We start from the raw sequence: 21,529 nt of genomic DNA on the forward strand, positions 1-21,529 counted from the left end.
CCTGGTCATTATTGTCATGGATCAGATCATAAAGTCTATTAAAGAACACTGCAAAGAGATGATGTTCTAATCTGAGAGAAAATGAAGCGGAAGTACAGGAGAAACTAAATCTTTGGAATGGCAAGTTTAAAGAATATGGAGTAAACATCAGTAAAACACAAACTGTTGAAATGACTATCAACAGGAAAGGCTCAGTTTCAAACATTTTCCTGGACGGAACTCTGTTCAAATTTGTTTCTAACTTCAAATACCTTGAAAGTATCATTTCAAAAGATGTCCGGCTCCATGGCTAAATGGTTAGCGTGCTGGCCTTTGGCCACAGGGGTCCCGGGTTCGATTCCCGGCAGGGTCAGGAATTTTAACCTTAATTGGTTAATTTCTCTGGCACGGGGGCTGGGTGTACGTGTCGTCTTCATCATCATTTCATCCTCATCATGACGCGCAGGTCACATACGGGAGTCAAATCGAAAGACCTGCATCTGGCGAGCCGAACTTGTCCTCGGACACTCCCGGCACTAAAAGCCATACGCCATTTCATTTTATTTCATTTTTTTCATTTCAAAAGGTAACACAATAAACCGAGAAATAATAGGACTTTGAAAGCTTCTCAATTTTACTTTCAAGTGAGAAATCTACTGTGAGATTATAAAATACCCCAGAAAGCAAAATTGACCATGTTTCATACCTACTTCATTCCAATTCTCACATACGGACTCGAGACATGTACCCTACATAACAAGGCTAATAGTAAAATCATCCAATTAACAGAAATATAATTCATCAGAACTGTGAACCAAAAGACTAGGAAAGACAAGATTAGAAAGAAGCAAACATGAAGGAGGCTGGCATCAAAATACCTGTTACCGAGCTTTTATGAACACGCAAGCTACAAAGGTTTGGACATGTTATGAGAATGGATAGAACAAAAACAGCAAAGAATTACTTTGACTGAGAAGTTAACGGGGAGAGGCCGGTAGGGAGGCCAAGAAATCAATGGATAGACACAGTGAAATCGGAGGTCAGCAAGAGGAATGTCAAGTGGGAGGTCATATATTATGCATATTTCCACCTTTTTATACCTAAGCTTACGTGAATGTAGCTGATGATGACTGTGAAGCAGTCGAAACATGTTCTACTAATGATTTTGCGAAATTGCCAAAGGCAAGTAAAGGTATCGATTAGGTGACTAAATAATTCTTTGATTCGTAGATTGTCATATCAATACGAACATGAAGTGGGGAGTTTGTAATATGCTCATGAGTGCAAAACAAGAGTGTTTAGAAATGTGCAAAGAGTTTCCACTGCTACTGCAACATTGGAAAGGCAGTAGGTACATTACTTTCCCCGCAATAAAAGAATGCCCAAAAAATAATTCAAGATGTATATCAATTATCGCATTTTCCCGGTGTAATAGGAACCTTAGATTGCACTCATATAAGAATATCGTCGTTGCCGGGACAAAACCTCCTATGTGTTAATATTTTTGAAGATATACTGACCCGCAGCACTGACATTATGAAGAGCGAGAATGCCTTGGCAATAAGCATACAATATTGCACCTTACGTGACAGGACCTTACCGGCCAAAGTTCTAAGCTAATTTTTTTCACATAGGAGGTTTTGTCCCAGCAGCGACGATATACTGAATCTTGTGACATAACCATCTGTTCTTTTATTTTTCAAGCACACCCACATACTTTCAAATTAAATATATAATAACGTTTGTCTGTTGTTCATTATAACAACAGTTCTGTTGCCTCTTGCTGCACATGTTAATAGAGCAAACACCTGAAAAGCCTTAAATCTGATATGTTTTTGACATGCTCTATTGGTGAAAAATATCTAATTCCCTCCATGGGAATTTAGAATTTTCCATTCGGAATTGCTATGCGGGCAATAATTCCATTGTGGAGATTTATCTCCTGTATGCAGTTGTCAGACTGTGCCTCATATATAGGCTTCTGATAAGCTCACCTGCATACACCCAGCGTCAGTGGGTAGGGTCTGACACATCTCACTCTGACAAGTCTAGTGTCAGACCTAAGACGAAACGCTGGTTAATAGAGCAAACGCCTGAAAAGCCTTACATCTGATATGTTCATGTTTACACCTTCGAAGGCTCTGCTAACCATAACCTATAATAATGTCGACCATGTGAGACATTGACAAAATACACAGCCAAACGCATTCAGAACTTCATGGAAATGTGTCAATTCGTCTTTAACAGTTGTTTCGTAACAAATGTTGGAAATTGTTTGTAAAACAGGGAACTTTTAACTGGTGTTAAATTAATAAGAATTGTTAGTTAACATTTGTTAAGTGAAATTTTTACACAGAGTTGAAGAAACTGGGCATCAGTGTATTATGAGAGTAAGAATGGCAAGCTATTCCTTCTTATATTCCTCAGTGGCATGCAAGAAAACATTAGGTCCTTTACCAAGTAATTTTGTCAACTTGAACATACCTATAGTTGGCACCGCGGCGGAAGTAGGTCGACGAAACGTTGCTTCCCAGTCCTTCACCCGAATCTCTTCCAAATCTCCCAAGTACTCTATGAAGTGCCTAAAGAAAAGATTTTTTTAAAAATGCAGAATGTGAGGATTGAGGATTACACATGATGTGGGAAGACAATGACTTACACCGGGCGTCTCACCTAAAATTTGTCAGGTGCCTTTTCTCTGATGTTTTGGAAGATATTTGCAATTTTGTTTTTGCAGTGTATATGTAGAGCCATCATATAATAATCTTGAAAGGGAATAATTCTGGTTCCACCTTATTCAGTAGGCCCTACTAATCAAAAGAAGAAGAAGTAGTTTCTGAACCATTTTTTATTAAAACAGGTTTAAAACAAGGAGACTGTTTAACACCTTTACTATTTAATTCTGCATTAAAATATATAATGATGGATGGTACAATGTCAACCCAGAGAAGATCAAAATTTGAAGTTCCAAACAAAATTTAAGTTCAAACTTTTTAGGACGGATGTCCTCTAATTTAAGGGATTGCTCCTTATTTCTATAAAGAGTCCCATTGTCCCAGCAAAAAATATACGGGGCGCATATTATCCCATTTTTTTCATTAAACATCCCATGCATTTTAAAATACCGCTTTTAGGCTTTATGTATCACAAATCTCTGTATAAAGTAATTACAGTTTGTTTGGTTGGCACTCAATGTAACAAATCAGTGAGACAGACATATGTAAAACATAAAAAAATGCCAACTTATAACCCTGCATAGTTAACATTGTTTTTTGCAACACTACTTACTAGAACTGGGCCACTTCTATTTTTGATGATGATGATGATGATGATGATGATAATAATAAACATAAGGAGTTCCAGGACAGACTACCAACGAAGAAGACTGGCGCCCTTTTGACAAAGGAGAGGAAGGAGCAACACAGCCTGAGGATGCACAACTACTGGGCAAACATCAAAGCCCACTCCAAAATGTAATAGTTGAATAATAATAATAATAATAATAATAATAATAATAATAATAATAATAATAATAATAATAATAATAATAATAATAATAATAATAATAATAATAATAATAATAATAATAATAATAATAATAATCCCGTTAGAAAAAGAAAAGGCCATGCTTGGTGGAATGAAGAGTATGATACAGCAATACTACGCCAGCATAAAGTCTGGTTGAATGATCAACAACAAAAAAACAGAAAGCTCTAGAGAAGAACTAATCAACGCTAGACGATTAATGGCTAAAGAAATCAGGAGTGTTAAAAGAAATTATCAGAAGGAAACATTCAAATCTATTGATGAAGCTTTCAATCAAAATAAAACAAGAGACTATTATAGGGCATTTAAACAATGCAAAAAAAAATTATACTCCCTCTACTCTCCTGGTGAAAGATAAGAATGGAAAGGTGGCCCATAATGATTATGACAATGCAATAATTTTGGCTGAATACTTAAAAATATTACTTAATAATGATAAACCTGAAAATTATTTTGAATTTGATCTATTTACCAGAAATAAAACACCTTTGGAGAAGGTCATACCACTAGTTTACAATGAAGTAAGTGCAGCTATTGATTCACTGAAAAATTTTAAAGCAACAGGAGAAAATCAACTAGTAGTGGAACTCTGGAAGAATGCGAATATATAGACTATTCAGAATCTACATAAACATCTCATTGACATGTGAAGTACATAAAAATTGCCTAAAGAATGCAATGTTGCAATTATACACCCAATCCATAAAAAAGGTGATATATCAGATCCTAGTAACTATTGGGGAATTTCTTTGCTAGATATCGCCTATAAAATTTTCTCTAAGATCCTCTATTCCAGAATCCTTGACCAGCTTGATAGTGAATTGGGTGAATATCAGGGTGGTTTTCGTCCAGGACAAAGTTGACCAGATCAAATTATCAGTCTCAAATGGATCATAAAACATCAACGCATTAGGAGCAACAATTTAGTGATCACTTTTGTAGATTTTCAAAAGGCTTATGATACTATCCATTGTGAATCGTTACTACATATTCTTACTGAATTTGGTCTACATCGGAAACTTGTTATCCTTACTGCGCTCACTCTGAGAAACGCAAAGTCTAAAGTTATGTTCAGAAATGAATCTCTGAACCATTTCAAATTCATTCTGGTCTTCGACAGGGAGATGGATTATCCCCATTGATGTTTAATTGTGTGCTGGAAAAAATTATGTGTGAATGGAGTAAGGTATGTCCTCCGACTGTTAAGATTAAATTGTCTTGCATTTGCTGATGATCTGGTGCTCTTAAGGGGCCCATAGACGTGCAATATTATTGCGCAATATCGGGGTTTGTGCAATAAAATTGATAGTGTGTATTTAATATTGAAGGGTTGTGCAATATATTGTACGAAATCAAGAAAGTTTGAAATATATTGCGCAAATCGCAAAATACTGTGCTGTGTGTTGGCAATATTGTGCAATATCCTGTCCTCCCGCCAGTTGGTATCAACAAGCGTTGGAGAAGGTATCGTGATGGCAGGCAAAAAGGAGGAGAAAAAGTTTATTTTGGAGTTTATCGAAGTGTACCATGGCCTTCCGGCTCTGTGGAACGTTAAAAGCAAAGCGAGGAGTTCCTCATACATTTCACTATTCATGCGCAGAAAGTTTCGAAAATCATTTGGTTCCCATTTTCACAGTTCATTGAGTAAATTTTCATTAGTGTACTTTTCTCTGTCTAGAAACCACTGTTTGGCCCTTGTGCTTCTTTTCCGTTTCTGCTTCTTTTTGGCACTTACGCCCACGGCGATCAAAACGCAGCAAAGATCGGTGTCACTCAATATAATCACCAAATAAAATACCGGCATGGACTGACTATATATTGCAATGCATGTTGTACGTCTTATGACCGCTTTGCACAATATATTGCACAACTATCAATATTATCCCCACACGATTCTACTTATTGCACAAACTCGATTTTTGTGCAATAATATTGTATGTCTATAGGCAGCTAACAATATATTGTGCAATAATATTGCACGTCTATGGGGCCCTTTAGAAAATAATACAGAAGAAGCAAAATTTCAAGTAGAGAAACTAGGAATATTAGCAGTGAAGGTTGGGTTGAAAACAGCTTTTGAGAAAACGGAAATGATGCCATCCTTTAAAGTTGTCACTCCACATATTATATTGAATAATACTCAGAAAATGGAAGTTGTAAATAAATTTAAATATCTTGGTGAAATTGTCACTTGGAATGCTAATGAAAAAACATCCACAGATAACAGAATTCTAAAATAGAGATGAGCACAACAAATGACATGGCCAAGTTACAAAAAACAGTCTCTTTCAATTCCAGAAGCAACGTATGCAAGTGAAACAGACAAACTGCAGAAAGTGGATAGAAGAATTCTCCACACAGTTATTAATAAAAAACATCAGGTTGATGGCCAGTGGAGACTTTTATCCAATTCAGTAATTTACAAGGAAAGTGAATCAATTATTGACATGGTGAGAAAATGGAGGATTGCATTTTTTGGTCACATATACCATTTGAAGATGAAGATGGCAACCTCATTACTGATAAGAACAAAGCAATAGAGAGGTGGAAACAATACTGTGAAATGCTGTATTGCAAAGGAAATAATTCTGCCGAACAGGAAAATTCTTTGAGGTATGAAGAAGAACCTGATATTTTATTAACTGAAATTGTGAACGCTGTCAATCATTTGAAGAACAACAAAGCCCCAGGTATGGATGGTATTTCGGGAGAAATGCTGAAAGTGATGGGGGAGGAGGGCATGCGTGTTTTACATTTGGTATGTAATATGGTGTGGAAAACTGGTGAATGGCCCAAGGACTGGACAACATCAATACTAATCCCTCTTCACAAAAAGGGGTCTATAAGGGATTGTTCCAATTATCGTACTATCGCATTAATATCCCATGCAAGCAAAGTTCTGCTCTACATAATAAATCTATGCCTAAAACCATTCCTGCAACCTCAGATATCCGCAGAACAAGCAGGCTTTGTTGCAGGTAAAGGAACACGAGAGTCTATCTTGAACATGAGACAGATAATTGAGAAATGTCGCGAGTTTTGTGTCCCTGCCTTTATTTGCTTCCTGGACTACAAAAAGGCCTTTGATTGTGTTATGTGGGACAAGTTGTGGCAGGTGCTAAAGGAATTTGGGGTTCCACTGCACTTAATATCGTTACTGAAAAGCCTGTATAAAAACCACGCAGCAACCGTAAAGGTAGATGGTGATCTCTCAGGCATTTTCAATGTGACGAATGGAGTAAGGCAAGGTTGTATATTATCACCTCAACTCTACAACATCTATGCAGAGTGTGTCATCAAAAGAGCTCTCAATGGCTGGAATGGTGGAATTTCGATTGGTGGCAGAAAAATTAATAACCTACGCTTTGCAGATGACACTACCCTCATCGCTGGTAGTGAAGAGGAACTTCATGACTTGCTTGTAAGGGTGAAGAACACTAGTCTTCAGTATGGTCTAGAGATAAACATAAAAAAGACCAAACTAATGGTAGTTGATCGGCAAGGTGAAATCCAACTTACGGGATACCTAAAAGACCTGGATATAGTTAAGGAATTTGTATACTTGGGGTCTGTCATCAACGACACAGGAAACTGTGATAAAGAGGTAAAAAGACGTATTGTCTTAGGTCGTGCTGCAATGGTTAAACTTACTAAGATCTGGCAGAACCGGGCAATATCAAAAGCCACGAAGATGCGCTTGGTAGAATCACTAGTGTTCTCCGTCTTTTTGTACGGCTGTGAGACCTGGACCGTGAATGCTAAAGACAGAAAGCGCATTGATGCCTTTGAGATGTGGTGTTGGCGGAGAATGCTACGTGTATCCTGGACAGAAAAAAGAACTAATGTTTCCATTCTGGAAGAACTCTGCATCAAGAAACGTCTATCTTCCCGTGTGAGTGAACGTTACCTCCAGTTCCTTGGCCACATTTTGAGACGAGACGGAGAGAACTTGGAAAAGGTAATTTTACAAGGCAAAATTGAAGGCAGTAGACCACGAGGAAGAACAGCAAGCAGATGGATAGATCAGGCGAAGAAGATCACTGGGCTACCACTTCAGGTCATACTAACGAAATGTGAAAACCGCTCTGGATGGAGACATCTTGTCAAGGTTGCAACAAGGAAATGATGGAGTTATGAGGTCACGACGCTCAGTAATGAGCACAACGACTAATGATGATGATGATACCATTTGCCAAATTTTAGACTCCTAAAACAGCTCTTTGATTTCTTTTGGAATAGTAAAACAAAACACACTTGGTTTAAAGAAATACAAATGGATTTGGATGAATTGAAAATTACTACAGAGCAAATTGAAAACAGAAAAGAGAAGAAGATATTAAACAACAAATATACAAAACTATCACTTAAAACATCAAAACGTAAGCAGTATGTTATATCAGCAGAAGAACAGGCTGCAAGATAGTCTAGAATGAAGAAGTTTTGGGAAAAGAAGAAATTATCAAGTTTAAAAAAAATGAACTTATTTTTGATGTACTTATTTTTTGAAGATTTTATTTTATAAGGTTGATTTTGGTGCTCCAATATGGATGTAAAATAAATAAATAATTACTTACAAACTGCACAGTGTAGTTCTTCAGCCAATATACTGTACAATGACAAAATAATTGATACATGATTAAAAGAAATGTTTCAAACATTGGACATTACACTTAAACATCAATCAATGAATATTCAAGATAAACTTAAATATTATAATTAAGTGGTCCGCCTATTCAATACAATATATAATTTATTATATCTAGTACGTGTTTCATCCCCTAAGGGACATCATCAGCTAATAATAAATTAACATTAATATACCAGAAATAAATATTATTAAAATTGGAGACACATTAACATTTTTTTGACAATTTAAAATAAGATCTTCAAAATTTTGTTAAAATTGCAATTGATATATTAATGTTAATTTATTATTAGCTGATGATGTCCCTTAGGGGACGAAACATATACTAGATATAATAAATTATATATTGTATTGAATAGGCGGACCACTTAATTATAATATTTAAGTTTATCTTGAATATTCATTGATTGATTATAGTCAATACGGGATTAGCACTTAAACATCATTCGTTACATTAACAATCATCTACAGAAAATAGTCTTCTAAGACTAACTTGCCCCAATAAATTATTGATTAGATGAATAAACACATAAACAGTGTACATTAATTGCAGTTTCCACTAAAATCTGTTGTGAATTTTTGGATGGACGTCATCTATTATGATCCCATGTTAAGGCTTGCATGCAGCTTTGTTACAGTACACATTAATAGTAAACAGATCTGCATGATAACATAGATTTTGTTTTATGAGTATTGCTAATTTTATCTACATAATGTTTACATTGTTCCATGTTGGCGGTTATCTCTATATTTTAAATTTGGATCAGGAGTTTTACAAGTTATTTTGTTTATTATTATTAGGGCTCGGATGTTTAGGAAAAGTCATATTTTTTCTTTGTCTCTATTTTCTTGCCTGACTGGATTTTGGTGCGAGTCAGGTGATTATCGTCACAATTAAGTGATTTTTATTTGTCATATAAATGCATATTTTGGCTATTTTTTGTCACAAGGTCATATTTTGACCTATTTTTGTAGAAACAGCATATTTCTGTCATATCTCGGCGGTCTGACGACAGCTGTAGCTGTGCAAAATCATCTTCAACTAGTCAAATGTGAACTAGTGTTCACAAAACTGCTTCTCGGTATCACATCTGCAGTTAAAACAAGTGGAATACCGTTTGTATAGAATGAAGGCCATAGACTTCACTGCACCTTTTACATGATTTAAATATGCAACAATAACCTTGTGACATAGAAAGGAGTTCCTGTTCTTACAAGAATGTGTTAAGTGGTAGTCTGAGGTCTTTTGCGCCTGATGATTTAAAGATGAATCCTGTCATACACTTCAATTCCACCCGCAGAGAAGAATGGAAAAGGTATGGCAGTTTGCACTATAGGCCGTGTCGTCCTACCATAATGTATTGAAAGACATCTACTTAATTCATTTCGTGGTGCTCGATTTAACTTTGACGCATTTAATAATACGTATTAATGAAATCTGGGTTTGAACGTTCCAAAATATTTAAAAAATAGATCGATTTCTTGTTTTCTCGTATTTCAAACCACCACTACAGGGTGCAAACATGTTTTGACTTTTAAAATGTTGTGTAATCTGATTAGCTTAGTACCGGTAATTTATAGCTATGTATTCACATATGTCCGATAAGTGAATCAAGGACAATAGACTGTGAATAACTGCTAAACATGTATATTCAGAAAATGTATATGAAAGCAAGAATAAAGAATTAAGTTAAATTAAGTTAAATTTGGCTGAAAGCAGCTTTGCAGAAATTGGATTACATATCCATCCTCTTAAAAGCAAATCTATAATCCTGAAGAAAGGAAAATTAACTGAAGGAAACGTCACTACAGTCGAAGGATCAATAATCCCATCGATAAAAACAAACAATGAACGAATCAAGTTTTTAGGAATTGACTTCAACAATGAAATCTCTCTTGACAGACATAAACTAATAAGCACAATAACCTCTGACTTAAATAATCTGGTAAAAACAAAACTTCTAAAACCTGAGCAAAAAATCAAAATTATTAACAAGTTTGTTTGTCCGGGTTTGATCTATCCTCTACAATGTGCCCCTCTGACATAACTATCAAATGATAAGAAGTTCTGTAAAAGAAATAATGATGCTGCCTGATGATACTCCAAATTCGATGCTGTATAGTGCCAGAAAGATCAGAGGGATGGGAATAATTTGCGCAGAATGGGAAGCAAATATACAGCATTACAATATTTGTAATCGCTTACTCCATGTTCAGGACGTTCACCTACCATACGTAAGGAAGTTACCCGAAGAACAAGATATGGCACTCCACAGACTTGACATAAAAAAGAAAGTCTCCCCTCAAAGACTGACGGAAGGAAACTACGCGAAATTATGAGAAATCGATCCTTTCAGTCGTGGTGTCAGCTACCACATAAAGGAAAAGGAGTAGTGTTATATTCAGACTGCCTGAAAGCAAACTCCTGGATGACTCATAAATCACCTCTGTCCTCCTCTGAATACATGAATGCAGTGAAGATGACATGCAACCTCACTGCAGTCAGGTCGGTTCCCGGTAGGTCATTCAACACAACCCGTTGCCGCCAAAATGGGTGCAACGAGACAGAAACCCTTGGACATGTGCTGGGATTCTGCCGGAGCACTGAACTAATGCGCAACCACCGCCACCACCGTGTAAGATCGTCGATTGCTCAAGGCTTGAGACAGTATGGATGGGAGGTGCACGAGGAGGTTCACTGCGTCTCTACCGATGACTCTAATCGGAGGGCGGACATCGTAGCCATCAACAGAGAGGACATGAAAGCGATGGTCTTAGATCCCACCATTCACTTTGAAAGGGACCTGGATCAGGCTCGGGATGTGGACCTAGAAAAGCAAGCTATTTATATTCCATGCTTGCCTTACCTTTCATCTAAGTATAAAATACCTATCGATCGGTGGATTGTCAAAGGTCTGCTATTTGGAGCAAGAGGCGCCCTCCCTAGTCAGACATCGAACTTCCTACAAAACTTGAAAGTTCCATTCTGCGAGCTAGAAAAATTAGTAATACAGATACTGAGGGACTCTCTGCAAATCATTCACTTCCATCTGTACCTGAGAACGTGATTGACATTTCTCCCCCACTAACCCCGGGAAAAAAGAAGATAAGAGCTTCAACGATTAAATCTTCATTTCTTGTTATTCTTAAAGTCCATTGAAATTGAAACTGTATTCCGGATCCAAATGGTCACCCTCATTGGAGGACAGACAAATTATTTCTTTAATAAATCTCTCTCTCATGTCGATTTATAATTTCCACGTCCATATTTAGATTAATAATTTTCCGGTCATATTTCATCACTTTTGAGGTCATATTTGCTTGCTTATTTGGGCTATTTTTAGGTCTTAAACATCCGAGCCCTAATCATTATTATTATTATTTATTAATTGTTGTATGTTGGGTATTCAGCCCGAAGGCTGGTTTGGTCCTCCACAGCTATGCCAACACCTGTCATAGATGGCCTAGGCATCACTGAAGAGGCGTACTAGGGAGATGAGGTGTTAGGTAGTTTCCTGTTGCTTTCTCCACCGAGCCAGAAGTTGCACACATATCAGTCTGCCAAGCCCACTGAAATGCACACACCAACCGACCCTATGAGTGATATTTTCGTACCATTCATAACAAGGACTGGCTGCATAAGGAATGGCATTACTAGCATCGCTCACACCTCAGTAATTAATTAATTTATTTATTATTTGCTAATTGGTCAACTGGGGACCACGATAAAGTTTCATTGTACATTCTGGTGTTTATTCAGTTTTAGTTTGACCCAGTAGGTTTTCATTAGCTCACTGTTGATTATTTTCACCATGTTGGTCCGTATTAACTTATATTCAAATTTCTGTAAAAATATTTTCACCGCCTTGTCAACACGGTGGATCTCGAAACATGTACATGTACGGTAATTAAATAAAATAAAATGTATAAAGTACTGATAAGGCGGTGAAAATATTTTTACAGAAATTAGCTCACTGTGTCGAACACGCCATTCATCTGACAACTTTGCACCATTCGTCAAATTCTCATCTCGGGAAAGTCCCGAAAGTCACGATGCTTGTCCTGAAAAGGTCTCGTTTGTGTAGGTCATCTGGTCATAGGCCCATTTCTTCGAGGTCCTTCTTGACGTTAACAAATCAGGGAACTTTTAGTTTTTGGCTTTGAGTCAAAATTCTTAAAAATGTATTTTGTCCATTGAGAGCCGTCCATCCATCGTAAGTGACCATAGAAACGAGCCCTGCATTTGTGCATTGTGTCCGTGATATTCTTGTCTGAATTTTTGCTTATGTAGATCCTGTTTTTGTAGCTAGGACCAAGTATGTTGTGGAGAATCTTTCTCTTTTTATGCTCTAATTTAGCAGGTGCAGTTTTTTTTTTCTTTTACAGTTTGCTTTACGTCGCACTGACACAGATAGGTCTTATGGCGACGATAGGATAGGAAAGGCCTAGGAGTGGGAAGGAAGCGGCTGTGGCCTTAATTAAGGTACAGCCCCAGCATTTGACTGGTGTGTAAATTGGGAAACCACGGCACACACATTTCTGAGAGAGGGTAAGGCATTCTGACTCATAGAGGCGACAGTGTTGTAATAATTAATTTATATATCATCATCATCATCATCATCATTATTATTATTATTATTATTATTATTATTATTATTACTATTATTTACGAACCCAGACATACAAATAACTGAATGAGAGGAGAAATAACTTACTCGCGATCCAATACCAGACACTCCACACCGGGTGCCAGAGCTGTGACTGTCGCCTGGCGTCTGTCTGCTTTTATGAGGGCAAGATCACCAAAGTACTCTCCACGACCAAGTACTCCGATCTTCTCTTCTTGGTCTGAACCTGGAGGATAAATTTACTTGATCAAATTGATTGTAGGCTACTGTACCTATCACAATATACTAGCTAAAGAAAGTCTCTTACAAGGCAATCACATGGAAAGAAAAAGTTCACTGGTTCAAATGTTTGAAGTTCTTTCTGTGTCGGTGCCACTGAGAGAATGGAAGAAGGAGCAAACAATGGAATTAAACCAGATATCTGATGTTATGGCTGTTGTCCAGCTATGGAATCCCACAGCAAGATAAGGGTAAATATTTTAGGAAATATAAGTAATGCAAAGAAACTAACAAATGATGAAAGTGTAGAAAGATAGGAATCAGGAGGGAAAAAAAAAAAAAATTACAACCAGGCGAGTTGGGCATGCGCGTAGAGGCGCGCGGCTGTGAGCTTGCGTCCGGGAGATAGTAGGTTCGAATCCCACTATCGGCAGCCCTGAAAATGTTTTTCTGTGGTTTCCCATTTTCACACCAGGCAAATGCTGGGGCTGTACCTTAATTAAGGCCATGGCCGCTTCCTTCCAACTCCTAGGCCTTTCCTGTCCCATCGTTGCCATAAGACCTATCTGTGTCGGCGCGACGTTAAGCCCCTAGCAAAAAAAAAAAAAACACCTTCCTGTTGTTGGTTGTGTCATCAGTCCATAGACTGGTGTGATGCAGTTCTCCATCCTACCCTATCCTCTGCTAAACTTTTCATTTCTACATAACTACTACATCTGCACTAATCTGTTTGTCACATTCGTATCTTGGTCTACCCCTACCATTCTTACCGTCTACACTTCCCTCAAAAACTAACTGTCAAATTTTGCCAAATCGTTCTTCTCTCACCAATTCATTTCAGTATCTCTTCCTTCAAGATTCAATCTACCCATCTCACCTTCAACATTCTTCTGTAACACCACATTTCAAAAGCTTCTATTCTCTTTCTTTCTGTGCTAGTTATCGTCTATGTTTCACTTCCATACAATGCCACGCTCCACACGAAAGTCTTTAAAAACATCTTTCTAATTCCTAATATCAATGTTCAAAATGACCAAATTTATTTTCTTAATAAATGCCTACCTTACCTGTGCTAGTCTGCTTTTTGTGTCCTCCTTACTTCTGTCATCGTTTGTTATTCTACTACCCAAGTAACAATATTCATCTAATCCCTTTAAGACTTCATTTCCTAATCTAATATTTCCTGCATCACCTGAATTATTTATTTATTTATTTATTTATTTATTTATTTATTTATTTATTTATTTATTTATTTATTTATTTATTTATTTATTTATTTATTTATTTATTTATTCATTCATTCATTCAAACTTGTACACCTTCCCCAAGATTGTGTCCATACCATTCTGCAATTTCTCCAGATCATCTGCAGTCTCAGATAAAATAACAATATCATTGGCAAATATCAGAGTATTGATTTCTTCTCCTTGAATTGTGATTCCTTTTCCAAATTCATCTTTGATTTCCTGCTTTGCCTGTTTTATGTAAACACTGAGAAAGAGAGTGGACAAATTACAGCCTTGTCTCACTCCTTTTTGGATTGCTGTTTCTCTTTCATAGCCATTGTTCCTTATCCCTGCAGACTGATTTTTGTACAGATTGCAGATAATTCTTCTTTCTCTGTATCTGATCCCGATCACCTTCAGAATCTCAAATAGCTTCCTATCTTTCTACATATTTGCTACCTGTTTGTTTCTTTCCATTACTTATAGTAGCTCCTTTTCTTCTGCATGCTTTTTCCACTCATCATCATCATCATCATCATCATCATCATCATCATCATCATCATCAACATCATCATCATCATCTCCATTTTCCTGGGTGTGGTGTACAAGTGCTCATCACTTCTTCCTGTCAGAGTATAGTTTCTGTTCCTCTATGTCCTCACACTTGACATTCCTCTTGCTGACTTCTGATTTCAATGTGAATATCCATCAATTCCTTGACCTTTTCCCTCTCACTTCTCTGCTGTTCTCCTTCTGTCCATCCTCATAACATATCCAAAACTCTGTAGCCTGAGTCTTCCTAAAAGCTTGGTAACAGATATTTTGATGCCAGCCTTCTTCCTATTTGCTTCATTTTAAATCTTATTTTCCTTGGTCTTTTGGTTAATTGTTCTAATGAATTTCATTTCTATTATTACAACTGGCTATATATCGCACCAACACAGATAGGTCTTACGGCGATGATGGGGTGGAAAAGCCCTAGAAGTGGGAAGGAAGCGGCTGTGGCCTTAATTAAGGCACAGTCCCAGCATTTGCCTGGTGTGAAAATGGGAAACCACGGGACACCATCTTCAAGGCTGCTGACAGTGGGGATCGAACCAACTATCTCCCGGATTCAAGCTAACAGCTGCGTGCCCCTAACCGCACAGGATTTGATTTCTGTTGACTGGATTTTACTATTAGCCTAGTTAGATAGGGTACATGTTTTGAGTCCATAGGTGAGAACTAGAATGTCTGACTCCTTGGCTGAATTTAAAGATAAAAATTTCATTGTTCCGTATTGAAATTATTGATGTTAAAAATTAAATAACTGGAAATGAGGTTCAACCTATTCAATACTCAAAAGAAAGAAACGTAGCAATCACATTTCTATTTAAATGGGACCGGTTTCGACCTTAGTCTAGGTCATCATCAGCCATAAAAACATGTAAAATGTTTATGAATGTTGGAGGTCAGTTTCACACTCTGTTAGGTACAAAGACACGACACCACATTCTGTCCTGCACAAAGTCACGACACTACCAATCAACATACGAAGATCAAAAAGGCTTGAATTCGCAGACGAACAGATCTGGAGTACGGGTGCTCATTCAGTTGTACTAATTGGCGTCGTATATTTTTATATACGTACTTGGCTTCCCGCAGCCGTGACAGGTTCTGGACCTTCGAAACGTTCTCCACTCTACTTTGGTGTTTGGCCGCAGCGCGTGACCTTGAGTGTGCCGCGCTGGTCACCGGGAGCTAGCGGCTTTCTACTTCAGATCTGTTCGTCTGCGAATTCAAGCCTTTTTGATCTTCGTATGTTGATTGGTAGTGTCGTGACTTTGTGCAGGACAGAATGTGGTGTCGTGTCTTTGTACCTAACAGAGTGTGAAACTGACCTCCAACATTCATAAACATTTTACATGTTTTTATGGCTGATGATGACCTAGACTAAGGTCGAAACCGGTCCCATTTAAATAGAAATGTGATTGCTACGTTTCTTTCTTTTGAGTATTGAATAGGTTGAACCTCATTTCCAGTTATTTAATTTTTAACATCCTTGGCTGAATGGGCAGCGGTGAGGCCTTCGATTCAGAGGGTGCCGGGTTCGATTCCCAGCCGGGTCGTAGATTTTAATTGTGTCTGATTAGTTCTTCTGCTTCGACGAATGGGTGTTTGTGTTTGTCCCAACACTTTCCTCTTCATATTCGAACAACGCACTTCACTACCAACCTTCACAGAAACACGCAATCCCTCTATATAAGGGCGATCAAAAAGTTTCTGTTCAACGACCGTACAGTCCTGAATCGGGATGCCAATCACGCAAAATCACTGTGAGCAATGAATGTGTTCATCCCACCAACATACCAGGTTGAAGATCCCAGTTTGGTAAAACACTGTGTTTGGTGGGCTGAGTGGCTCAGACGGTTGAGGCGCCGTCCTTCCTACCCCAACTCAGCAAGTTTGATCCTGGCTCAGTCCGGTGGTATTTGAAGGTTCTCAAATAAGTCAGCCTAGTGTTGGTAGATTTACTGGCATGTAAAAGAACTCCTGTGGGACAAAATTCCAGCACTCGTCATCTCCAAACCGTAGAAGTACAGTAGAGTCTTGAAGAACAGAGGATTAGATGGCACTACACATGAACTCATAATGGAAATTCTATCAGACACAAAGCCAAGGGTGAGATTCAGAGGAGTACTCTCTGAAGAATTTGATATCAACACTGGTGTCAAACAAGGAGATGGATTATCACCAATGTTGTTCAACATAGCTCTGGATGAAGTCATCAGACAGTGGAGAACAATGAATGAGACAATGGGAATACCAAAGACGCATGTTGGGGACAAAAAGGACAATAGGGCCCAAGTAGATTGTCTAGCCTTTGCGGACGACATAGTTATAGTAAGTGAGACAGAAGAAGATGCAAAGACACAACTCAACAACTTAAGCAATATAGCCGGAAGGGTAGGACTGAGGATCGCCTACAACAAGACAAAGACATTGAATACCACTGAGGATTGGACAACACCGGAAGGCACCGTGCAAAAGGTGGACAAATTCAAGTACCTAGGAGAATTTATAACAGGAAGGAACAGGAGCAATGAAGGAATAACAGAGAGGATAAAGAAGATGCGATCAGCCTTCTGTATGACCAGAGATATATACAATAAAAAGAATATATCTACAGACGCAAAGATCAGACATTACAAGGCAACGGTGAGGAATGCTGTATTATATGCTGCTGAGACAATAGCACTAGGAAGAAATGGTGCGGAACAACTAGAGAAAGAAGAGAGAAAAATATTGAGGAAAATACTAGGCCCTAAGAGAGGAGGTGAGAGATGGATGAGGAGACCCAGGGAAGAACTATACTGGAACATGAGGACAATCTCAGAAGAAATCAGACTGAAAAGAGCACGGTTTGCGGGACATGTAATCAGGATGAATATGGATAGAATGATGAAAAGAGTATGGGAAACAACAGCGAGGACACGAGGAAAGACAGGAACCAAGTGGGTAGTTGAACTCCAGAAAGATTGGTCAGAATTGGGGATCAAGGTGGAAGAAAAGGAAAATTGGAAAAGCAAGTACATACCGACTAATATGCCAGAGATGAACGATAGGGATGGATACAGGAAAAGGATTGAGAGTCACCAGTGGAGTAGACAAGAGAAGAGGATACTGAATATCTCGGAAGAAGAGCGGGAGAGAAGAAGAGAAAGGATGAAGAGGTTCTGGGAGGAGAAGAAGAAAATGCAATCCATGAAGGAGCTGTCCGTGGTCCTACAGAGGCCGTAACGCAAGAAGAAGAAGAAGAAGAAGAAGAAGAAGAGTCTTGATTATCCGACTTAAACGGGACCTGGAGTACGTCGGATCACCGAAAATGTCGGATAATACGGAATAACTTTGAAAATGAACTAAAACAAACAGGAAGGCTGTACTGTATTACGTACTATGTTTACGGGACTCTATTTATTGACTTATTAATTCAATTGTACAGTAGATGCAGTACTCTTTTCTTACTACGCCTGTAGCCAGGTGCAGACGTCTTGGCTTGGGCTGCAAGAGTTTTGATGTTAGCATCTTGAAATTTAGCCCAGTCTCATCACAATTAAAAATCTGATCACCGGATAATCCTTCAGCAAGAATTATTTCTTGAAATTGTCTTTTAAATTTCACAACCTCATCGGATTTAGCTGACAGTTTTTCTCCAGAGATATTAAGCTGCCCAATGCCGTACCGTTTTTTCCACCGATAAAGCCACCCAGCACTGGCAGTAAAATTAGGGTCCCTTTATTAAACTCCTTCTGGATATACACCGCCATTTCTTGCAGAATGGGGCCAGATATTGACAAGCCCTTTTCCTGGTTTTTAGTGAACCAAAGAAATAGTGCTTCACTTACTTTTTCGTACTCACATTTTTCATTGTTTTTTTCTAATTTTCAGTGCACCACTTGTTGCTCTGGTAGAGCACCACTTTTCAATTTATTCCCTCGTATGTTTTCAGCCTCCCACTGTAACACGTCCAACACCATAATCTGAAGCCATTTTTTTGGAGTGTTTCCCCTTTGTCCAGTCTCTTTAACCCACTCTATTTGTCTTCCACAGAAACAATCACTTTCTTACGTTTACTCGCCATACTCACAGAGGATATGAAAACTATATCATCCGCAACCAACCAATACTACATTGAACAATCCTACCGCATGACTGCCAGTGCTTGTCCCACAGTCGCACCCTCCACACCCCGTGTCGCAGAATTGCAACCACCTAAAGATCAAATTAAGACTACCAGTGTCGGATAACACGGAGTGTCGGATAAGCGAAGGTCGGTTGAGTGAGACTCTACTGTAGTTAGTGGGATGTAAAGCAAATAACATTATTAAAACACCATATCCTGCTGTGTGAAGAAATCCTTAACCGCCTGCTGCGCATCCTTGTCTGACACGAAGCGTCAACCCTCAAGGTCTTTCTGAGGCGTGATCATCGCATTGGGAGAGATCAGGACTGTAGAATATGTGCCGGTCCACCCCAATTGCCTCATCCACCGCCCGCTTGTTGTCCATAATGGATGAGGCTGGCCTCCCAGATCGATCGATGTCTTGTGTCAAACTTGGTGCACCATTCCACAACAGTGGTTTTCAACAGACATGCTGCCTCATGCATAGTCTTCATTCTCCAACGGATGTCCATTGATGTTTGTGCTTCGGCAGCCAAGAAGAGAATAACAGCATGTTAGTCCTGCTTGGACACATTTCATAATAAAGTTGCTGTAGTTCATGTGGCCACATTTCACGCACGCACATCAGCACAACAAAACTGCCACATTAATCCCTTTGCCTACATGTCTGTGCTCATATACCCGCATCGGAGTCACGATACGTTGCATGTCCACCCAAACGGAACCTTTCGATTACGTCTTATAGTGTTGGCGTCGGGAAGAGCATCCGGCTGTAAAATAAGGCCAAATCCACATGCGCAACACAGTTTGCACCTGCAACCTCACAGATGTGGGAAAAGCAGCAATAGAAGAAGAAGATATGTTTTCTTTTTGAGGTAGTTTACAACCCTTTCAGACCGTGTATGCACAATTGTGCGGGTTTGTATTTTATTTATGTCTGAGTTTATTTGACGTTTTCTTGGTGCTAGACCAGACTGCAGTGCTTGTGCAGGACACGTAGCATGTACTTCAGTTGTTTTTATTTAGCGTTTGTCCACCAGGGGGCAGGAAGAAGAGTTTAAAAATACAGTTGCTCGGCAAGATGGTGGGAAGCAGTACTGCCTAAATTAAATATTTATATATTTATTTATTGCATTCATATTAATCTAGAAGCTTTACTGAATATCAGAATGTAATCAATGAAGTGTGTAAATTGGTTAGTGAACATAAATTGTGAAAGTACAACTTTGTACGTAATACCATGAGGTTTTGAATGTTGATATGCACAATTGTGTGCGTTAGGTTTCTCTACAGGCAATGCATATGGGAGAGCTGGGTGCTGCCATGAATAAGGACTGTAAAAATAAGAACTTGTACTCTATGTATGAAATGTAATGTATATGATTTTAATTGTTTTAAATCATTCCACAAGGTAAAATAGAACATTTCATCATGTACATTTGTATATTCATATGTACTGAGCTGATTTTTGTTGTTATAAGGAGTGAATTAAGTCCTAACATGCACAATTGTGTGGGTGCTGTTTTTCAGATGATAGTTTTTATTTTGTAAAATAAACTATAAACATATGTATTTAAAACATTTTAGCAAGTTTTTGACGTACAAACCAAAATTCACCCCACCAGTTTTCTTTTAGGTCTGAAAGGGATAAATGTATTTATTCAAAATCAGTTTCAGCGGACTGAAGAGCTGAACAGTTACTGGATATTAGATCCATAAATCATGAGAATCCAGCCCTTCTGGACAGTTGAACAGACAGGACCTGTTTTTTAAGGTGAGAAGAAATTAGTAATTAGACTCACCTGGCTGTTTCTTGGTAATCTCCACAGTTCCACCACTTATAATGTAGAAAGTATTCCCTTCATCTCCTTGCCTTATAATCACTCTGTCTGCATCAAAATACTCCTGCGAAGACATACAATATCAGTATAAATACCAGACTCACTCATTTCAAAACCTGAGGGAAGATTTGGATGCATCCAACACACTACAATTTTCAATTTTTTGAAAAATTTATCACAGTATAAAATACACATTTCTTTCAACATTACATCATTAAGCCTGAAGCAACTTATGCTAGTGATCAAAAATTAGATGTAAGGCTTTTCAGGCGTTTGCTCTATCAATCAGCGTTTCGTCTTAGGTCTGACACTAGACTCATCAGAGTGGGATGTGTCAGACCCTACCCACTGACGCTGCGCTGGGGTGTATGCAGGTGAACTAACTACAAATGCTTTCATTCCCCACCCTGAAGGGGTGGGGCGAACCACCTAGAGAGTAACGCCCTCTCTCTGGCCAGGAGAGGTGACGGGGGTTGGGGAGAAGTGTGAGAATAAGGAGATGGGGAAAGGAAGATAGTCTTTATTAGGGCTTGGCAACGGAGATGGAAATTACGGGGGATGTGTGGAAGGAGTGGAAGGTTATAATAAGGTGCTCTTGTTGGAAGGAAGAGTGAGGAGGTGGAGGGTTGCGCTGATGTTGCATAAGGAAGTCGTGAGGAGTCTGATAATATGAAGTGTTGGAAGTGGTGAACAGACGGGTTGACGATGTTCCACGATTGGAAAGTCAGCTCCCCATCATGTCAATGTAACATTCTGCCCTTACCACCACCACCACCACATCA

The 21,529-nt window shown here is 38.5% G+C and overlaps 1 protein-coding gene across 9 annotated transcripts in view; it reads right to left on the reverse strand.

Annotated features, from left to right (window-relative positions):
* LOC136885071 (cGMP-dependent protein kinase, isozyme 1) overlaps nucleotides 1–21,529 on the reverse strand; it is a 235,945-nt gene that overhangs the window by 62,159 nt on the left and 152,257 nt on the right. For all 9 annotated transcript variants that reach the window (XM_067157479.2, XM_067157476.2, XM_067157485.2 and 6 more), the window contains 3 exons: nucleotides 20,709–20,811; nucleotides 12,886–13,024; nucleotides 2,464–2,561 (listed from right to left, as the gene is read on the reverse strand). In XM_067157479.2, coding sequence (XP_067013580.2) covers nucleotides 2,464–2,561; nucleotides 12,886–13,024; nucleotides 20,709–20,811 — 340 coding nt within the window. The remainder of the gene's footprint in view (nucleotides 1–2,463; nucleotides 2,562–12,885; nucleotides 13,025–20,708; nucleotides 20,812–21,529) is intronic.

Source organism: Anabrus simplex, chromosome 13, assembly GCF_040414725.1.
Source record: "Anabrus simplex isolate iqAnaSimp1 chromosome 13, ASM4041472v1, whole genome shotgun sequence".
Taxonomy (NCBI): domain Eukaryota; kingdom Metazoa; phylum Arthropoda; class Insecta; order Orthoptera; family Tettigoniidae; genus Anabrus; species Anabrus simplex.